Here is a 15,355-nt window from a genome sequence, read left to right as displayed (position 1 = left end):
CTAACTTTACCCTGTTGTTTAACAATGGTAGGCTGAGGAAATTGCATCTAACACATGTTAAACAGCGCTTCTTGCTGAGTATGCAAAAATAAAATCTAAAGTAGGGCAAAAGGGTGTTTTTATGCATCCTTTAACTTCGGTGATTTGTCTTCCCTGGATCCTATTGCAATCTTCAGTCTTCAGAATTAATAATATTTAAATTGGTATCAGATGCAATATTTGGCATCTGGACGCACAATGACATGCATCTTGCATGTTTAGGTTGCCACATTAATGCACGATTCGATTTTGCATAATGTTGATGGACATCTACTTATCCATTGAATCTCTTATAACCGCTTGTTCTGGAAACTATACGTCTATAACATGCTTACATGCGCCTTAGGACACAAATGTTAGTGCTTGCTTATCCACGGAAATCTTGCTGTACAATATCTCTGGGCATGTTTAGTGGTACTGGTATCATCTCCACAGGAGATCGAGTCATCGACGAGCTACGCCTTTGCAAAGCTGCTGCAACTCCTCATCACTCATTACAAAGCTTGCAGGTTCTCGACAACAGAAGTGCGTTATTTTCGTCTAAAATTCCAGGCGCGATCAAATATTTAATGCGTGTAGAATTATGAATTAGATCATATCTCATCAAACGAGAGATTCCTGAGTATGACAAACCATTCGGTACCTGTTTCTGGATGCGAAGTCGGACATAGCGGCAAAACTATCATCGCCTCAATCTATATCTTGATGTGCTTGTTAGGGAGCACTTTAAATGTACTGGTCATTTACCTGGTAGTGTCTTTCAAAAAACTTAGGACCACCAGCAATGCCTTCATAGTGAACGGCTCCGTGGCCGACCTCCTGGTGTGTGCGATTTGGATTCCTCATGAGGTGATGCTGATCTCCACGGGATCTGCTCTCGCGCCGGAGATCCATGCTCTTTCGGAGGCTCTCCTGTTCCTCGGCATCACCGTTTCTCTCTTATCCCACTCTCTCATCGCCGCAAACCGATATGTTTTGATTACCAAAGCACCTGCAACATATGTGTCGCTCTACCAGAAAAGAAATGCTGAATCCATGATAATCGCTTCCTGGCTCCTAGCGCTGGGATGTCTGTTGCCTTGGCTGGTATCTTCTAGGCACGCACAGGAAGGATGCTCAGATCTACAAGTTGGGAAAGCTTTCTTTGGCAGAAAAACGTCCGTTATGTCAAACCCTAATGAAGACGTTATATTGGCTCTGACTATTTTTGCACAGTCTGCAATCGTCCTGTACTGCTATTTCAAAATATTCCGTAGGGTCCAGATCAGCATGAAGAGGGTTAGTATATTAAATTTCCAAATACTTAAAAACCTGCCTTACTCCTTCCCAAGGAAGGACAGACGCCTGGGCTTTTACGTCTTGACAGTGTGCGGCATCTTTCTGATCACCACCCAGCCGCTGCTCTGGGTTTTGGTTGTAGGGCGTTTGAAGCCGGTTCCCTTTGCCCATCGATCGACGTCTTGGATGCTCTTCTGCTCTCTCTTCGTGCTGAACCCCTTCCTATACACCTGGAAAAACGAGGAGTTCAGAAGATCCTTTAAATCCGTGCTGAGGGGAGAGATTTGCAGAGGGTCAGCAGTGGGACTTGCGCCCGTTACCGTCAACACCGTCGCTCACATTCTTCCCCGACAGAACAGCAGAAGAGCGTTTATTGGGCACATGGAGTAAACCTGCACTACCAGAACGCATAAAAGACGCTTTTTGAAACACGCTTTCCTGATTAGGATATAACTTGTTTTGATCGTTTATCGGGGAAATCGGCCAAACCTCCACTATACAACGATGCTTTTCTAACAATGATTTCTTCTTTAAGATAAAAATTTTGCAGCGAGGCTGAAGTAAACATTTCCTTGCTAATATCATGTAATACGTTTTGGGACAGTATCTTAATTTCTACGTAAAGCATTGCCGTTTGCTTTTGTAAGTAACCCCTTAACTGCTGTGGGATCTTGGTTTATATTCATGCGATCTATTTTTGTATTTGTCATTATAATTATGTTTTCGTCATTATGATTGCCTATACATTTTCTGTTGCATGTAGTGTACTCGGAAGCCTTAAATAGACCACATTAGTTTTCAGTGGGCTGATTCGTCCACCCCCACCCCTCATCTGTAGTTCTAGCAAAGAAAAGCAACTTATCTTACGTGGTTGCCATAGCAGCTGAGGGCCCATAACAGCGAATATCTATGAATTTGTTAATAAAGGAATAAAGACATCATCTTTGAACATGCTCTAGGCTTTACTCTTTGTCTTTTTCATAGACCTGATGCTAATACTTAATTTGGCTTTATTTTATGGCAGCTGCAATTTCCACTAATTTTTCCTTATTTTACAAATGTTACCCCATAACTCATCATTCTGGGATTTTAATAGTTTTGTCGCTGCTCAGAAATCAGTGCCCAGGATTAATATATAATTTCAGAAATCAAGCTCATTTTAAAAAGTAGGCTATTCCTCCTTTTGTAGTAACTTTAGCTATGCATTAAGAGTGCGGTCAGTCAGGGTCAGTTTCTATGATAATTGAATGTATGTTTTAAACAAAGGTCATCAGTAGAATCCTTAACCCAAGAAACCGTAACAATGATGATGTCGTATAATGTTCCTAATCCAGCGCTTGATTTGTAGAGTCGAAATGATGTTCCACTGAAAGTGCGAGAAAAATAAATTTCACAAATCAAAACTTACAAGGGGCTTGAGTTCATCAGCTGGGGCCTATATCATGCATTGGAGTTTATAGGAGGTCGGTACCTGACGCACATTACCTTGGAATTAGATGCTCATTGTCTCCTTTTCATTTCCTTTCCCCCCTAAACAGATATGGATGGATCAGCTATGATACTTAGAAACTTTCTTGTAAATTTAAATTTTAATATTCCTAATGCTCTTAGAAGTACCCAATTTGATAATGACTTGATTTATTGTAATTGATCTCAATTCCCCTAAAGATCATACTCCGCATTAAACTGAAACTGATTTGTTTAGAACAATACATCATGCGTCCGTGTTTGCATATACAGATATCTTGAGATTTTATTTATTTTAAATAGCCAGACGATTTTTGTTCTTAATTTTCATTGGTATCTCTTAAAACGGTGTGTACTGCAGATAATCTTGACCCAAAAAAACACTTTCCCGCGGGTTTTACACAAATAATGTTATCCTCCACTATTTCAAAATAAACATTTTTTTTAACTTCATCCAAAACCAGTTTCACTCCAGATAAGGCATGCAGAGCTACACGGGACTTTCCCGAATATGGGCGTTAATAATGGCGAGTGACATTTGGATATTGTACATTGATTTGTTGCATTACGCCACATTAGGCATTTTCAAAGGAACCCCCGAATTTGGTATTTCTAAATAATTAAATCGGGCAGCTGTGTTTTCATTATGACACACCATCTTGCACTTTTGCTTCTGTGCTTTTATTCCTTTTCACATGAATTTCCTTTAAGGAAGTATACCCTACCTAAAACCCATTGTGTGACTCTCATTGTTTACTGCTATTTCATCTTGCTATTTTAGTAGGCCTGTGTTAAATTTTAAATGCAGACGGAAAAAGCTGTATTTCTGAGTCCAGACATTGTTTGGCACTACGGTTTAAATCACTCAAACACGCAGTTACAGAACTCAATGAATTTAGTAATGATTCATAAAATAGAAATGGAATAATATTTTATGCATTACTGTTATGCAGTGATACAAAACTAGAAACACAGGCAGATGACAAGTTTTACCCTTAGTAATGCATTTGATCTGTTCCCCTGTTCCACATAATAATAGGCTTACATGTTTTCCGTTGGTGAAAATGAACCACAGAGCTTGACCGTAATTTTAATTTTACTTTGTTCTCATTTCGCCAGTGTGGAAATGAGTTTTGTAGTAAGCCTACTACGCTCACTGAGGTCTGTCCTCTGTCTAATAATGGTGACTGATGTTGATGACATATCCAGATAGACTGTTTTCTATCGCTGTTCATCCAACACCCACAAAACGCATCATACAGTGGTACCTCAGTTCTCGAACTCATTAGAACTCGAATTTCTTAAAAGTCGAACCAACCAGGTCGAAAAATAATTACCTAGAGCTCGATCTGAATCTCGCAAGTCAAACCGTGAACGCCGACCTAAGAGAACTTGTACGCCCGGGGAAATAAATCACGCCGCACGTCTCTCAGCGGAAACAAAGGGTAAAGCTTCAGTCTCAGCCTGGCATTCGCTGCAATGGCATCGTGCATGTTTACACTAGCTGAATACATATATTTAGACAATGATAGACAGTAACAGTAATTATTATTATTATATAATAAAAAACATTTAAAATGTTCTTATTAATTATTTTAATATTAATAATAAACCATTAATACATTTAACTATAATAATATTGTCCTGTCGAGTGGGGATGGAACGGAGACAAAGGCGCAGATGTCAGGGTATCGGGGAATACGGGGTTTAATTACAGGTAAGTCAGGCAAAATGCATACTCACAATACAATGACCGGACTAGGGAAACAAACTGAAACGCGGAGGAAATACAGCTAGAGGACTAATGACAACAACCAGAAACAGCTGATCACACTGGGATTCCACACGGGGATTCCACACGGGGTTAACGAGGGGGGCGTGGCACACGGAAGGAGCGGAAGATTGGGGCAGGACACATTGTTTTACACATTGTTTGGATACATTTATTTTCTTACTTTACAAATCACTGTTTTGATAAATGTGCTTAGATATATTTAGTACAGTATATGCTCTTCTTGTTTTATCAGGTTCATTTTGTGTTTAAATACTAAAAAAACATATTTAGGTGTAATTTTTGGGGGCTGGGAACCAATTAATTGGTTTTCCATTATTTCTTATGGGGAAAATTCGATCAGAACTCGAACTTTTTAGGATTCGATCCGGAGTTCTGAACGGATTAAGTTCGAGTTCTGAGGTACCACTGTACTTACGTTATGTTTTAACGCGCCTATCTGATGCACACATAACCTATTATTGTCCCGTATCGTGACGTCTAGTATGGTCTCCGATACCTGTCATCTCCGCTCCGCCATCAGAACCCGATATAATTAAACTAAAAATAAATCAGAGTTAAACTTTGTAATAAATGCAAATTGAAATAAAGAAATTAATATTTATAAAATCGTTTCCGTGGTATGATTTCTTGACACGCAGCCGCCTAAATTAGTTTGTTTCGCTTATCTGACTTCTGATTTGAAAGGGAAAACCCGAACCAAATAGATGAGGTCACACGCCAGGTTGTTAGAACAGAATGTTTGAGGCAGCGTGTGGCTCAGTGGGCTAAGCCTATGTACTTGTAATCACAAGGTCGTCGGTTCAAATCCCGCCTCAGCACGTCTGTGGCTCCTTGAGCAAGGCCCTTAACCCCCAGCTTCCTGGGCGCCCCAACAGGTGGCTGCCTTTCGCGGACAATTTACTCTTCAACAGCAAGTTGAGGGAGCCGTAAAAACGTTAAAGTATCAATTAAAATAATAGGACAAGAAATTACAGAACATCGAATGCAAAGCAACAGAGCCATCAGTAAGCGTTTAATGATTGCTAGGGGTAGAAAAACTACATCTCGCTTACCCTATGTGTTAACGTGCGTAGGCTATCTGATGAACACATAACCTATTATTTTGTCGATCAATAAGGTATCAACAATCGGCTTATGCACAGGTCCTTAGTGCCTGCGCAGAACATGCGCAATGCTGATCTTGCCAATTAATTGTAAGAAATGTGTAACACAGGTGAAAAGTTTTATGTAACTAACAGATGTCGATAGAAAATATTGCATTGTTACATGCTTAATTAATTAATAGCGCATTAGAGACCTAGTGTGTATGACCTCGTGGTCTTCATGAGCTCCGGCACTTCAGAGTTTATAAAGTAAGCACTACCTATAGGGAACCAACAAACCGCTTATGCAAATGTGCCAGCATAAAACCTAGACATTTAGACTCAGGTATCGGCGGGGGGGCGGCACTGCCCCCCCTCCAGATTCCACCGCGATGGTAACCCAGGAGCCTATACTATAAATGGCTGAACTAGATAGAGGGATACACTTAGGGAAGCACGCCCATTCATCACAGGGTGCACAGGTCACCTAAGTATATATTTTTGTGGACTGCAGGAGGATATCAGAGTACTAGGAGGAAAGTCACATGACTAAAGGGAAAACATTCAAATTCCACATACAGTTCTCAGGGCAGGAAGTGAACCAACAGCCCTGTATGAATGAGGCAACAGATCCATCCAATAACTATCATCACATAGCCATAGATTGGGTCAAGAGTGTTGGAGTAAAATTGATTGCAAATAAAACAGACGCTGTAATAACCCTCCCATGAATATGTATAGAAACTGCAGGTCAGTGGAATAGAATGACCCAATGTCATATCTCTGGAACCCCCTTGAGATAATGCATGCTCTGCAACATGGCATGTTAAGCTGCTGGAAGTATCGCGTGAAAAAGGCTTGAGTGTAGCCATGATCTGAAGCCCCTGGTCAGCCAGCAGTTCTTAGGTATGTCCAGTGTTGCTTAGCGATGCTGAATTGGTATTAAGGGGAGTATTCATTGCTAAGATAACATCCCCCCCCCAACACTGTTAAACCACCAGCAGCCTGTCCACTGACCAGGGGCAGTGGAGGGGTCTTACAGCGGGCAAGGGGGGGTGGGCTTGGTAAATTTGCTGGCCCAGGGAGGGGGGTGCTTTTGGTAAGTTCTGAAATTTGCGTGATTGTAATCAGAGGGGAAATTTGTAAAATTTGCTGGGGGGGTGGGCAGCCCAGGGACGCTTCTGCACCCCCCCCCCCCCCCACCTCCTCTGCTACTGCCACTGACCCAAGGATCCATGATATTTTTGCCAAATGCTGGTTCTACCATCGGCATGTTACAACAGAAATGAGGATCATCAGACCAGTCACATGTCTCCTCTGTTTGCCATCCAGTTTTGGTAAGTATGTGCCCACTGTCACCATAATCTTAGCTAACGGGAATAATGATGCCTGGATCTACTTAAATGTTTGCACATTATGAGATAACCTTCGGCACACCAATGCTATACTGGACTGTTTTTACACGTCCTGTTAGTTCTACTGAATCTGGCCATTTCTTGTAACCTCTCTCATCAGCAAGGTGTTTTGGCCAGATAAATGACCCTGACTATGTGTTTTTCTACATCACATCATTCACAGGAAATTTTAGACAATATAGTGTGTGAAAATTCCAGGAGGGAGACTTTCTGAAACACTGGGAGCTTCGTTTTGGCACCAGTGACCATTTGTTATGCTTAAATCACGGTCTTGCACATTGGAAAGCTGAACCAAACAGAAACTGAAACTCTTAGACCATCTACACATACTTAGAAAATACGTTTCAATAATGTTTGTCATACTTAGAAATATATCTTAATTTTGAACGTTATGTTCAGACAGAAGGGGGCGCACTTCTCTACTTCTGTCGCGTCGCATTGAGCTGGGCTGCCGAACTGCAGGGGGCTTGTTGTGTGACATTTTTGGGTTTTTTTCGGGGGAGTGTATCTTTTTTTTGGCAGTGAAATTCCCTCTAATCCGCTATAAAAACTGGTCTGTGACCAAGAGCAGAGCATTACAGCTCGGAACGAGACACTGAAAATAACTTCTATCTTTTTCCTTTCCACTTTCATATAGGCTAGTGATATTTCAAAAATATTAACATCTTTAAAATGTCGACTTTCATGTTCATTTGGATGTTCATATTACCTTCAGCAGGTAAGAGACATATAAACATATAAACGTATTATAACGCGTTTGTCCATGGAGTGCAAACTTGACGTATTGTTTCTGCTTTCAAAAGCATGTAATTCCAGAAGATTTACTATTTTTTTGTTTTTTTTTCTTCTTAGACCTTTTCTCCGTAACATTGAGTCCACGTGATCCAGTGTGGAGAGTGGGGGACACGCATGTGATGCAATGCGCGGCGGTGGACTGTCCCCACGGAGCCCATATCGTGTTCAGCCGCCCGGGTGATGAACTCCTGTTCGCTGAAACGCAGCGATTTGCAAACCGATCTCTTATCCGTTTTGCTCCTGTCGAACATCGGCACAACTACGAAATTGTTTGCAAAGTCACTTGCGATGGGCTAAAAACTAAACAAAGCACAACAACAATAACTATATACTGTAAGTAATAATTATACGCTTCATTTATTGAAATGAATATCAAATTTGTTAAAAAAAAATAATAATAATTAGAAAGATTAAACTTATATTTGCGGGTCCAGTGTCAGCTTAATTTCCTTCCAAAATTATCCAAATTTTTTTTGCACAGTTTAACATTAAACATTATTCCTTTTTTCAGCTTTTCCAAATGATCCCGTCATATCTGGGACTACGAATTTAAGGGCGAATGAAACGCGGGACCTGAGCTGTAATGTGTACAATGTCTCTGCGAAGGACTATGTAAGGATTGAGTGGACTTTGGGGGATACGCTAGTTCATGAAGCCGAGAAGGATACAGCGACACGTACTGCTTCCTCCACATACACTATCACGCCAATAGTTAAGGATAACGGGAAAAAGATCACATGCAGGGCAACTCTGTTTGGGAAAGGAATACCCGAAGAACATCAAACCAGAGAAACCACGGAGATCGTCAACGTGCTGTGTAAGTGACTATGTTCATACACATGTAAAGTGAAGATCAAAATATTATGTAACAATGCTCAAAATGTAGACTAAGACTGACCTGCCAGTCGTAGGTTGGAATTTCAGTCATTCAGATTGTGATTTGCATTTTCTGCAGATGCACCCAGAGATGTTAGAATATCTAACCAAATGACAGTGGTCTTTGGGGAGAACTTCACCCTGACATGCGAGGCAGATGGGAACCCAAAGCCCCAGGTGCAATGGAGGATGCTGGACAGCAGTGTCCCCCTTGCCACTGAGCCGGGACAGCAGAAGTTTGTCATTGAGGGTGCCACGCTGTCCCATGCGGGTGAATATGAGTGTGTAGTGAGTAATTCAGTTGGAAGCAAGACTGCGAAAGTGGCTGTGATTGTCCAAGGTTAGTGGCTCAAATGGAATTTAATTATGAGGGGAATGTGGGATTATATAAGGGCTATAAGTAACATGAACAGATCCCCACTGTTTGTTTTTATAATTTGGGATGTTAAACAGATTTATTTCTCTCACAGGCCCACCCCGGAACATGTCGATCATGGTGAGCCCAGCCGGCCAGCTGAAGGAGGGAGACGTGGTGACAATCAGCTGCCTCTCAGACACTGTCCCGGCGGGCCGTATGGTCCTGCGTAGGGTGTCTGAAGACGGGACGACCGAGCTGAACTCCGCGTTCGGCTCCTCCACCTCCGTCACGTTGTCTCCTGCCGTCCTGGCCCACTCCGGCCGGTATGAGTGCGAAGCCAGCAACCAGTACGGCACAGAGACGTCAGCCACGGTGCACGTCAGCGTGAGAGGTAAGTCCCTTGCAGGAATTCCAGGTATTTTCCATTCATGAAGTCATGCGTCCTTTGTAAGCCAAAACACGAATTTCACTTCCGCTTCTTCATGAATTATACTCCTGTCTATTCAAAGTAATGTATCTTCTAGTACCTCTTTACTAAACTTGACATTTACGTACCTTTCACCTACATCAAGAAACCAACTGACTGTACTTCCCCCTTAAACTGCTGCATAAATGTTATCTAAACTTTCAGTGCCGCTGTAACCTTTGTCAAGGTGTGATCTATGCATAGCTCTGAATTTCTGATTACGGCTTAGTGTCTCATATCTCTCAATTCTTGTTCCCCATCCAGCCCCACCCAGAAACACCACAGTCGAGGTGTTCCCTTCGTCACAGGTTCACGAGGGCCAGAACATCACCATCTGCTGTAAGACCGTCAGCTTCCCGGCAGCACGTGTGACCCTCAGGAAACTGGGGGGTGACAGGGAGCTCTATTCTGCCAATGGCACCTTCATGCTGCAAAATGTCATGGCCACTGATGCAGGCTCATACCAGGTCAATGTCACCAACGACCTGGGCTACGAGACGGAAGTTTTCACCATTAATGTGATGGGTGAGTCAAGCAGCAAGGGCAGAGTGCCTTAGCTGCTGATCGGTAACCCAGCTCAGATATATAGGTTGTTGTTGTTGTATTTGTCACATTGATCCGATTTTGTCTTCTGTCACATGCAGAGAAACATACCAGCCCCACACCCGGATGGCACGAGCTGTTAATCCCCGCTATTGGGGTGATGTGTACACTGGTGACGGCAAGCCTGATCATCTACCATCTGCGGAAGTCCAGGTTGAACAACTCCTATGAGATGGCCAAGACCAGCCCTGGGCCTGTATAGTCCCAGACATCAGGAGGTTTTGTGGAACATGCATTGAACGTCAAACCTGCTGGGTGTCAGGAGAACAATGGCCTGCTGGGGGCACTTGTTGAACTTCTTCTTCACAGTTTGCACTTAAATAAAACTTCAGGATAACTGCATAGGGCGGCACAGTAACTCAGATGGTAACAATGCAGCCTCACGTGCCACTGGCTGGTTCCGTATGGGCTGTGCATGGTCTCCTTCTGCCTGTGCCTGTATCCTCTTGCTGTTCAAAAACATTCAATTAGGCCATTTGCTGTTCCTGTATTGCCCATAGTGTGACTATCTGCTGTACCTGCTGCTTCCTTTTATAGTCTTCAGGCTAACCATGATTCTGTACTGGATAAGCAGTTATGGAATATGGACAGAAGTGTGTTCAGGGCCGTTATGTGTAATGTATCTATGAGACACCTATTGGTCGTGAGGGGAACTGCAGGGTGACTGCGTCAGGCCTCCATTAGACCGAAACGGAACATGAGCAGAGGAATAAGCGAGAGATTCTACGTGTCTTCAGCTTTTACTGATCTGTAAGAATACAGGAATGGTGGAAGGATGTCATATGTAGGACAACACAGGGATACAAAATGTAATGATAAAGGGAGCATCCAGCGGTCAATATAAGCTAGAAATCCCTTAAAACTAATACTGGAATGACTTTGTTACTTGGGCTGACAGCCATGACTGAAGCCTATTAACAGGTGGCCCTTAGGTAGCTAGCTGGTAAGATCTCGATCATTCAAGGAATCCTACCTGTACAGCAGCTGATGAGCATGGAAACAACGAATTTCCTTTCCTGCTCAAGTCATAATGGCAGCAGAGTGGTGACCTTTTTAATGGGGTATTACAGACCACGCTGTTTGATTTGTTACATGTCTTACACCAGAACATATCTAACCTGATCTGTTGAACTAATGCAGAATTTATTATTATTATTGTTATTATTATTATTATTATTAAATGATCAACTGCTAGTGACCAGAAGGTTGCCAGCTCAAATCCCAGGATCAGCAGGCTGGTATGTTTCACTGCTGGACCCTAAAGCACAGCCCCCAGTTACTCCAGTGACTGCTAAACTGCTAAAGTCAAATGTGAACGTAAATGTGTGTGAGGATTTTATTGAAATGGGCTGATCTGTTTTGTAGCATCTGTTTTGTTCTTTTTAAGGTGACTTACACAAATACATCGATACCTGTGACACGTTCTGTGTTTTCTGTGCTTTTGTGCTGTATTGTCGTCATTCGTACCTGTTGGTACAGAGAGTCATTATAATTTTTTACCATCAGTTTCAGATGCAGGAGGATATTTTGAACTGGGGGGAAAAATAGATTAGATTACAGATGAAAAATTAGGTTATTTCCGATGGGATAAAGAGGGGAAGTTCTTTTGCTTTTCTACGTGACTCACTTATTGTTCCCAGATGAACTTTCACTTTCTGTTATAGCCTGTATGTATCCTGCGTTTCTCATGGAAATTCAACGCACCACCACTTTGTATTTAAATGTCAGCAGTGGTCCCGTGTGGAGAGCAAAATGTTGGCCCCTTGATCAGGGGCAGATCCAGGGGGCAGCTAGAGGTGGCCATGGCTGCCCCAAGCAAATGCACGGCCACCTCTGTTGCCACCCAACATCAAATAATAAAAAGGAAATATGGATTTTTATTTACTAAGAGGGACCACAGAATAGACAGGGTAGGGCGCTCCCCTCCCATAAAAATTACTCGTCCCCGATGGCCGCCCCAATTGAAATTTTTGGTAGGGACCACTGCCCTCCGTATCAGCATTAGCATCTGGGTCAAGCGTAGCGCCATGGAAAACAGAACCACGTGACTTGAGGCTTTTAAGCGGTTTTATTTTAGACTCCAATTTTCCATGTGGGGAGGGGATTCACCGGCCTTTCAGAAGAATGGACATCGACACACACTCAACAGGCAAAGCTTCATATCGTGAGCAGCTCTTCTCACCTTAATCTCTGCTCTTGCCCGACTTACCGCCGAAACAGAAAACAGAGCCACGCTGGTCGCCATCAAATCAGAGAGCGAGCAATAGAAAGCAAACCCGCACTGTAATCTAGCACCATTTATATATATTGGACTCAGGCAAGCTGTCATTTTCTGCTTAATAGAATAATTTGTGTTTCAGGAATATTATGTTTTAGCCAGAGAGCATGTTTTACAGAACCTACAATGCCATTGAAAAGCATGAGTACACTTGCTTGAAATTAAAATTTTTCATAATGATAGTATATAATATTTTCCTGTAAATACATGAAAATACAAAATAAGCAATATACAAAACATATATGGTTTTCAGTAGGTTTATTACTCCAGCTATTGGCTAGTACACTCTGATGAGCAGTAATTTTGGTGCTTAAAAATCCTGCATGGAAACATTTTTACACAAAAGCAGTAGAACACTATGCACTCTCAGAAAAAAAGGGTACCAGTTTGTACCTTTATTTGTCCTTTTAAGGTACAGAAATTGACTCCCTAAGGTACAAATTACATTAATGTATCCTCAATGGTACAAAAATGTTCCTCAGAGCCATATTACCTACAGCTAAGGGTACAATCAGCAGACCTTTGAAGGTACAGGTCCAATGACAGAAAAGGTATTGGAGAAATTGGTCCTCTTTTTTTCTGAGAGTGTAGGAGTTCTGGACAATGTCAGCCTACTGATGGAAAAAACACTGTCCATAAATTTACAAAATGTTCGTTTTAAGATGCTCCAGCAGCTAACTTCTAGGAAATAATCCTGCCCATATTTGCTGACATGTAGGAGTGCACAGCTTCTGAAGCGGCAAGGAGTTTTATCGGAAAGCGTCGCTTTGAGTGTTTCATGTGGGCTATTCCTGCATTGCACATTCTGCCCTGGCTTTTAAAATAGACTGCTGTCATGGCAACTGTGGAGCTTCAGCACTATGGCAGAAGGATACAATGCTTTTTGGAGAACGAATCGGAGAAGAGAGAGTATTGGAGAGCAGTGAACACAGCCCATCTGGATAGATAGAGGAAGTCTTTGGTAATATTGCTGTCTACCTTTTGTTCCCTGCTTTGTAAGCCATTAAGGGTGACATACTGTAAGTAATATTATCATCAACAACTTATAAGCTATAACTCACTGAGTATGTTGTAAATCTGCTACTACATGTTTTTTTTAATATAGCTCATTTGTAAGTTGGAACTCTGCTGACACCAGCTAATGGTCTCCCCCTCGCATCACCGTCAGTGTGAACAAGATGATCTTCATTACAATAGTGCAACTGAGTTTCTAAGGACCAAAACAGAGTATGATCCTGCCTCAGAGATCAAAAGGAGACTGACCATGCATATCTTTTATTTAGTACCTATAAATGTTTTTATGGAATATCTTAGAGGTGGCCGATGGAAGGTTCATGATTTGTTTCAGAGTAATCCTTGCCATGGTTTTGCTATACAGTAGATTCAGCAGATAATGGTTGTAATAATTAGCCAGTAGCAAGCTGTAGCTAATCAGCATTTTCTGCTACAGATCGAATTGAGTTTACTCAGTCCTCCAGCTGGGGCAGCCTTTGAGAGTGTGGGGCAGCATTAATGTAGCGCAGTGTTTCCCAATCCGGTCCTCAGAGACCCACAGCCGATCCACGTTTTTGCTCCCTCCCAGCTCCCTGCTGGAGATCTTTTCAGTTACATCCTTTTTGTATACCCTAATGTGAACTTGGAGTAACAGTCAAGTTGTTAAAAGGTTAAGCCTTGTGGCCTCTGGCATTCTGTGACTTAGAAATAGGTTGTACTGTTGATCTGTATGGGATGTAAAGAAACAACAGCCATATGGTTACTATTTGAGACAATAGTCATTTATATTAAATGTCTTTCTACAATAAATTGAAGACATAACTGTTTTAACCCCACTGTTTGACCTGTCCTGATCTCAATCCTGACAGTAAGGTCCTTTTACATAACAGAGCCTGAGAAAGGTCCATCTTCCCCTTAGACCTTGTGAGGTTTGCGAAATATATCTTTGGAACTGTTCCATAGTCTCTCCATCACCTCCCCGAGCCCCTCACATCCAAAACCGCCTTCGCTGCAGATCTTCCGGCCTGCCGGCACCTATCAGCTGACTCAGGAGACAGCTTTCCTCGCTGCCGGTGCCCCCGGCCTAAGGGACGCCGTGTCACTTGAGGCCTCAGACGTGGTACATTCGCTGTCAGTGACCCAGCCCTCAGTCAGCAGCGGAAATTATTCCAGACGCGCGAGCAGAATTATCCTCACAGGGAAACTTCAGCCTGACTCCTTGTTGGCGTCTCTCTGACCCATCCTGCTAAATCCAACTGGCCAGCGAGTGGTGATCTCTTGTTAGCCCTGCTTCCCTTCACGTCAGAATACCTAAAACACACAGCCTGGTGTCCTATAAGTCACACTCCTCATAAGGTAGCAGTACTTGTGGATCTGTAGGAGGCTGTAAGGAAACATGGACCACATACTGTACAGTAGCTACTATATTAGACACAATCAATCATTTAAAAAGGTTTTTCTACATGACGACATGACTGTTCTAACCCTCAGTTTCCAGCTACATTGTATTATGTAAGACGAGAACACAGCAGGATGTCCTCTCCTCAAGAAAGATCAACAATGCTGAACCTGAGGCAACAGCTCTTAAGAGAACTTTGCTGAGATTTGCAAGATGAAGATGTTTATGGTTCAGACAAATTCAAGCTGTTTTCTGTTCATTGTTCACCAACCAAAAGCACATCCGTTTGCTCGCCGCATTTCAAGTACAGTAAAATCCCGTTATAGTGGACTTGCTTATAACAGGATATCGTCTATAACGGACGAGGTCCGCTGGTCCCGGCCGTGCGCCTTTACGAACATGCAGAAAAAGCATCGGATATATCGGACTCGCATATAACGGAATTTTGTGTCCCCAGGGCCGCCTTTAGCTGTAGTTTTGTTCGGCTATAATGGCCATGCAGGCTCCGCCT

General features: G+C 42.5%; 2 protein-coding genes across 2 annotated transcripts; both read left to right on the top strand.

The window, feature by feature from the left end:
* The first annotated feature begins 478 nt into the window (after window positions 1-478).
* On the top strand, window positions 479-2,270 carry gpr88 (G protein-coupled receptor 88). Its single transcript, XM_023813210.2, has one exon. The coding sequence runs from the start codon at window positions 664-666 to the stop codon at window positions 1,705-1,707; it is 1,044 nt and encodes a 347-aa protein (XP_023668978.2). The 5' UTR covers window positions 479-663; the 3' UTR covers window positions 1,708-2,270.
* A 5,298-nt stretch (window positions 2,271-7,568) lies between these two features.
* On the top strand, window positions 7,569-11,595 carry vcam1b (vascular cell adhesion molecule 1b). Its single transcript, XM_023813169.2, has 7 exons — window positions 7,569-7,794; window positions 7,929-8,204; window positions 8,383-8,688; window positions 8,827-9,087; window positions 9,218-9,496; window positions 9,836-10,096; window positions 10,216-11,595. Exons 1-7 carry the CDS (start codon window positions 7,749-7,751, stop codon window positions 10,374-10,376), a joined length of 1,590 nt encoding a protein of 529 aa, XP_023668937.2. The 5' UTR covers window positions 7,569-7,748; the 3' UTR covers window positions 10,377-11,595.
* Window positions 11,596-15,355: the final 3,760 nt, after the last annotated feature.

The sequence above is a fragment of the Paramormyrops kingsleyae genome, chromosome 15 (assembly GCF_048594095.1).
Source record: "Paramormyrops kingsleyae isolate MSU_618 chromosome 15, PKINGS_0.4, whole genome shotgun sequence".
NCBI classification, from domain to species: domain Eukaryota; kingdom Metazoa; phylum Chordata; class Actinopteri; order Osteoglossiformes; family Mormyridae; genus Paramormyrops; species Paramormyrops kingsleyae.
This window is presented reverse-complemented; position numbering and strand designations above follow the sequence as displayed.

What these genes read in the sequence shown, in the direction of transcription:
- gpr88 (XM_023813210.2), top strand. Translation starts at nt 664, where the DNA reads ATGACAAACCATTCGGTACCTGTTTCTGGATGCGAAGTCGGACATAGC.
- vcam1b (XM_023813169.2), top strand. Translation starts at nt 7,749, where the DNA reads ATGTCGACTTTCATGTTCATTTGGATGTTCATATTACCTTCAGCAG. An exon ending in GTTCATATTACCTTCAGCAG is followed by an intron (nt 7,795 to 7,928) that starts GTAAGAGACATA and finishes TTTTCTTCTTAG; the next exon opens with ACCTTTTCTCCGTAACATTG. An exon ending in AACAACAATAACTATATACT is followed by an intron (nt 8,205 to 8,382) that starts GTAAGTAATAAT and finishes TCCTTTTTTCAG; the next exon opens with CTTTTCCAAATGATCCCGTC.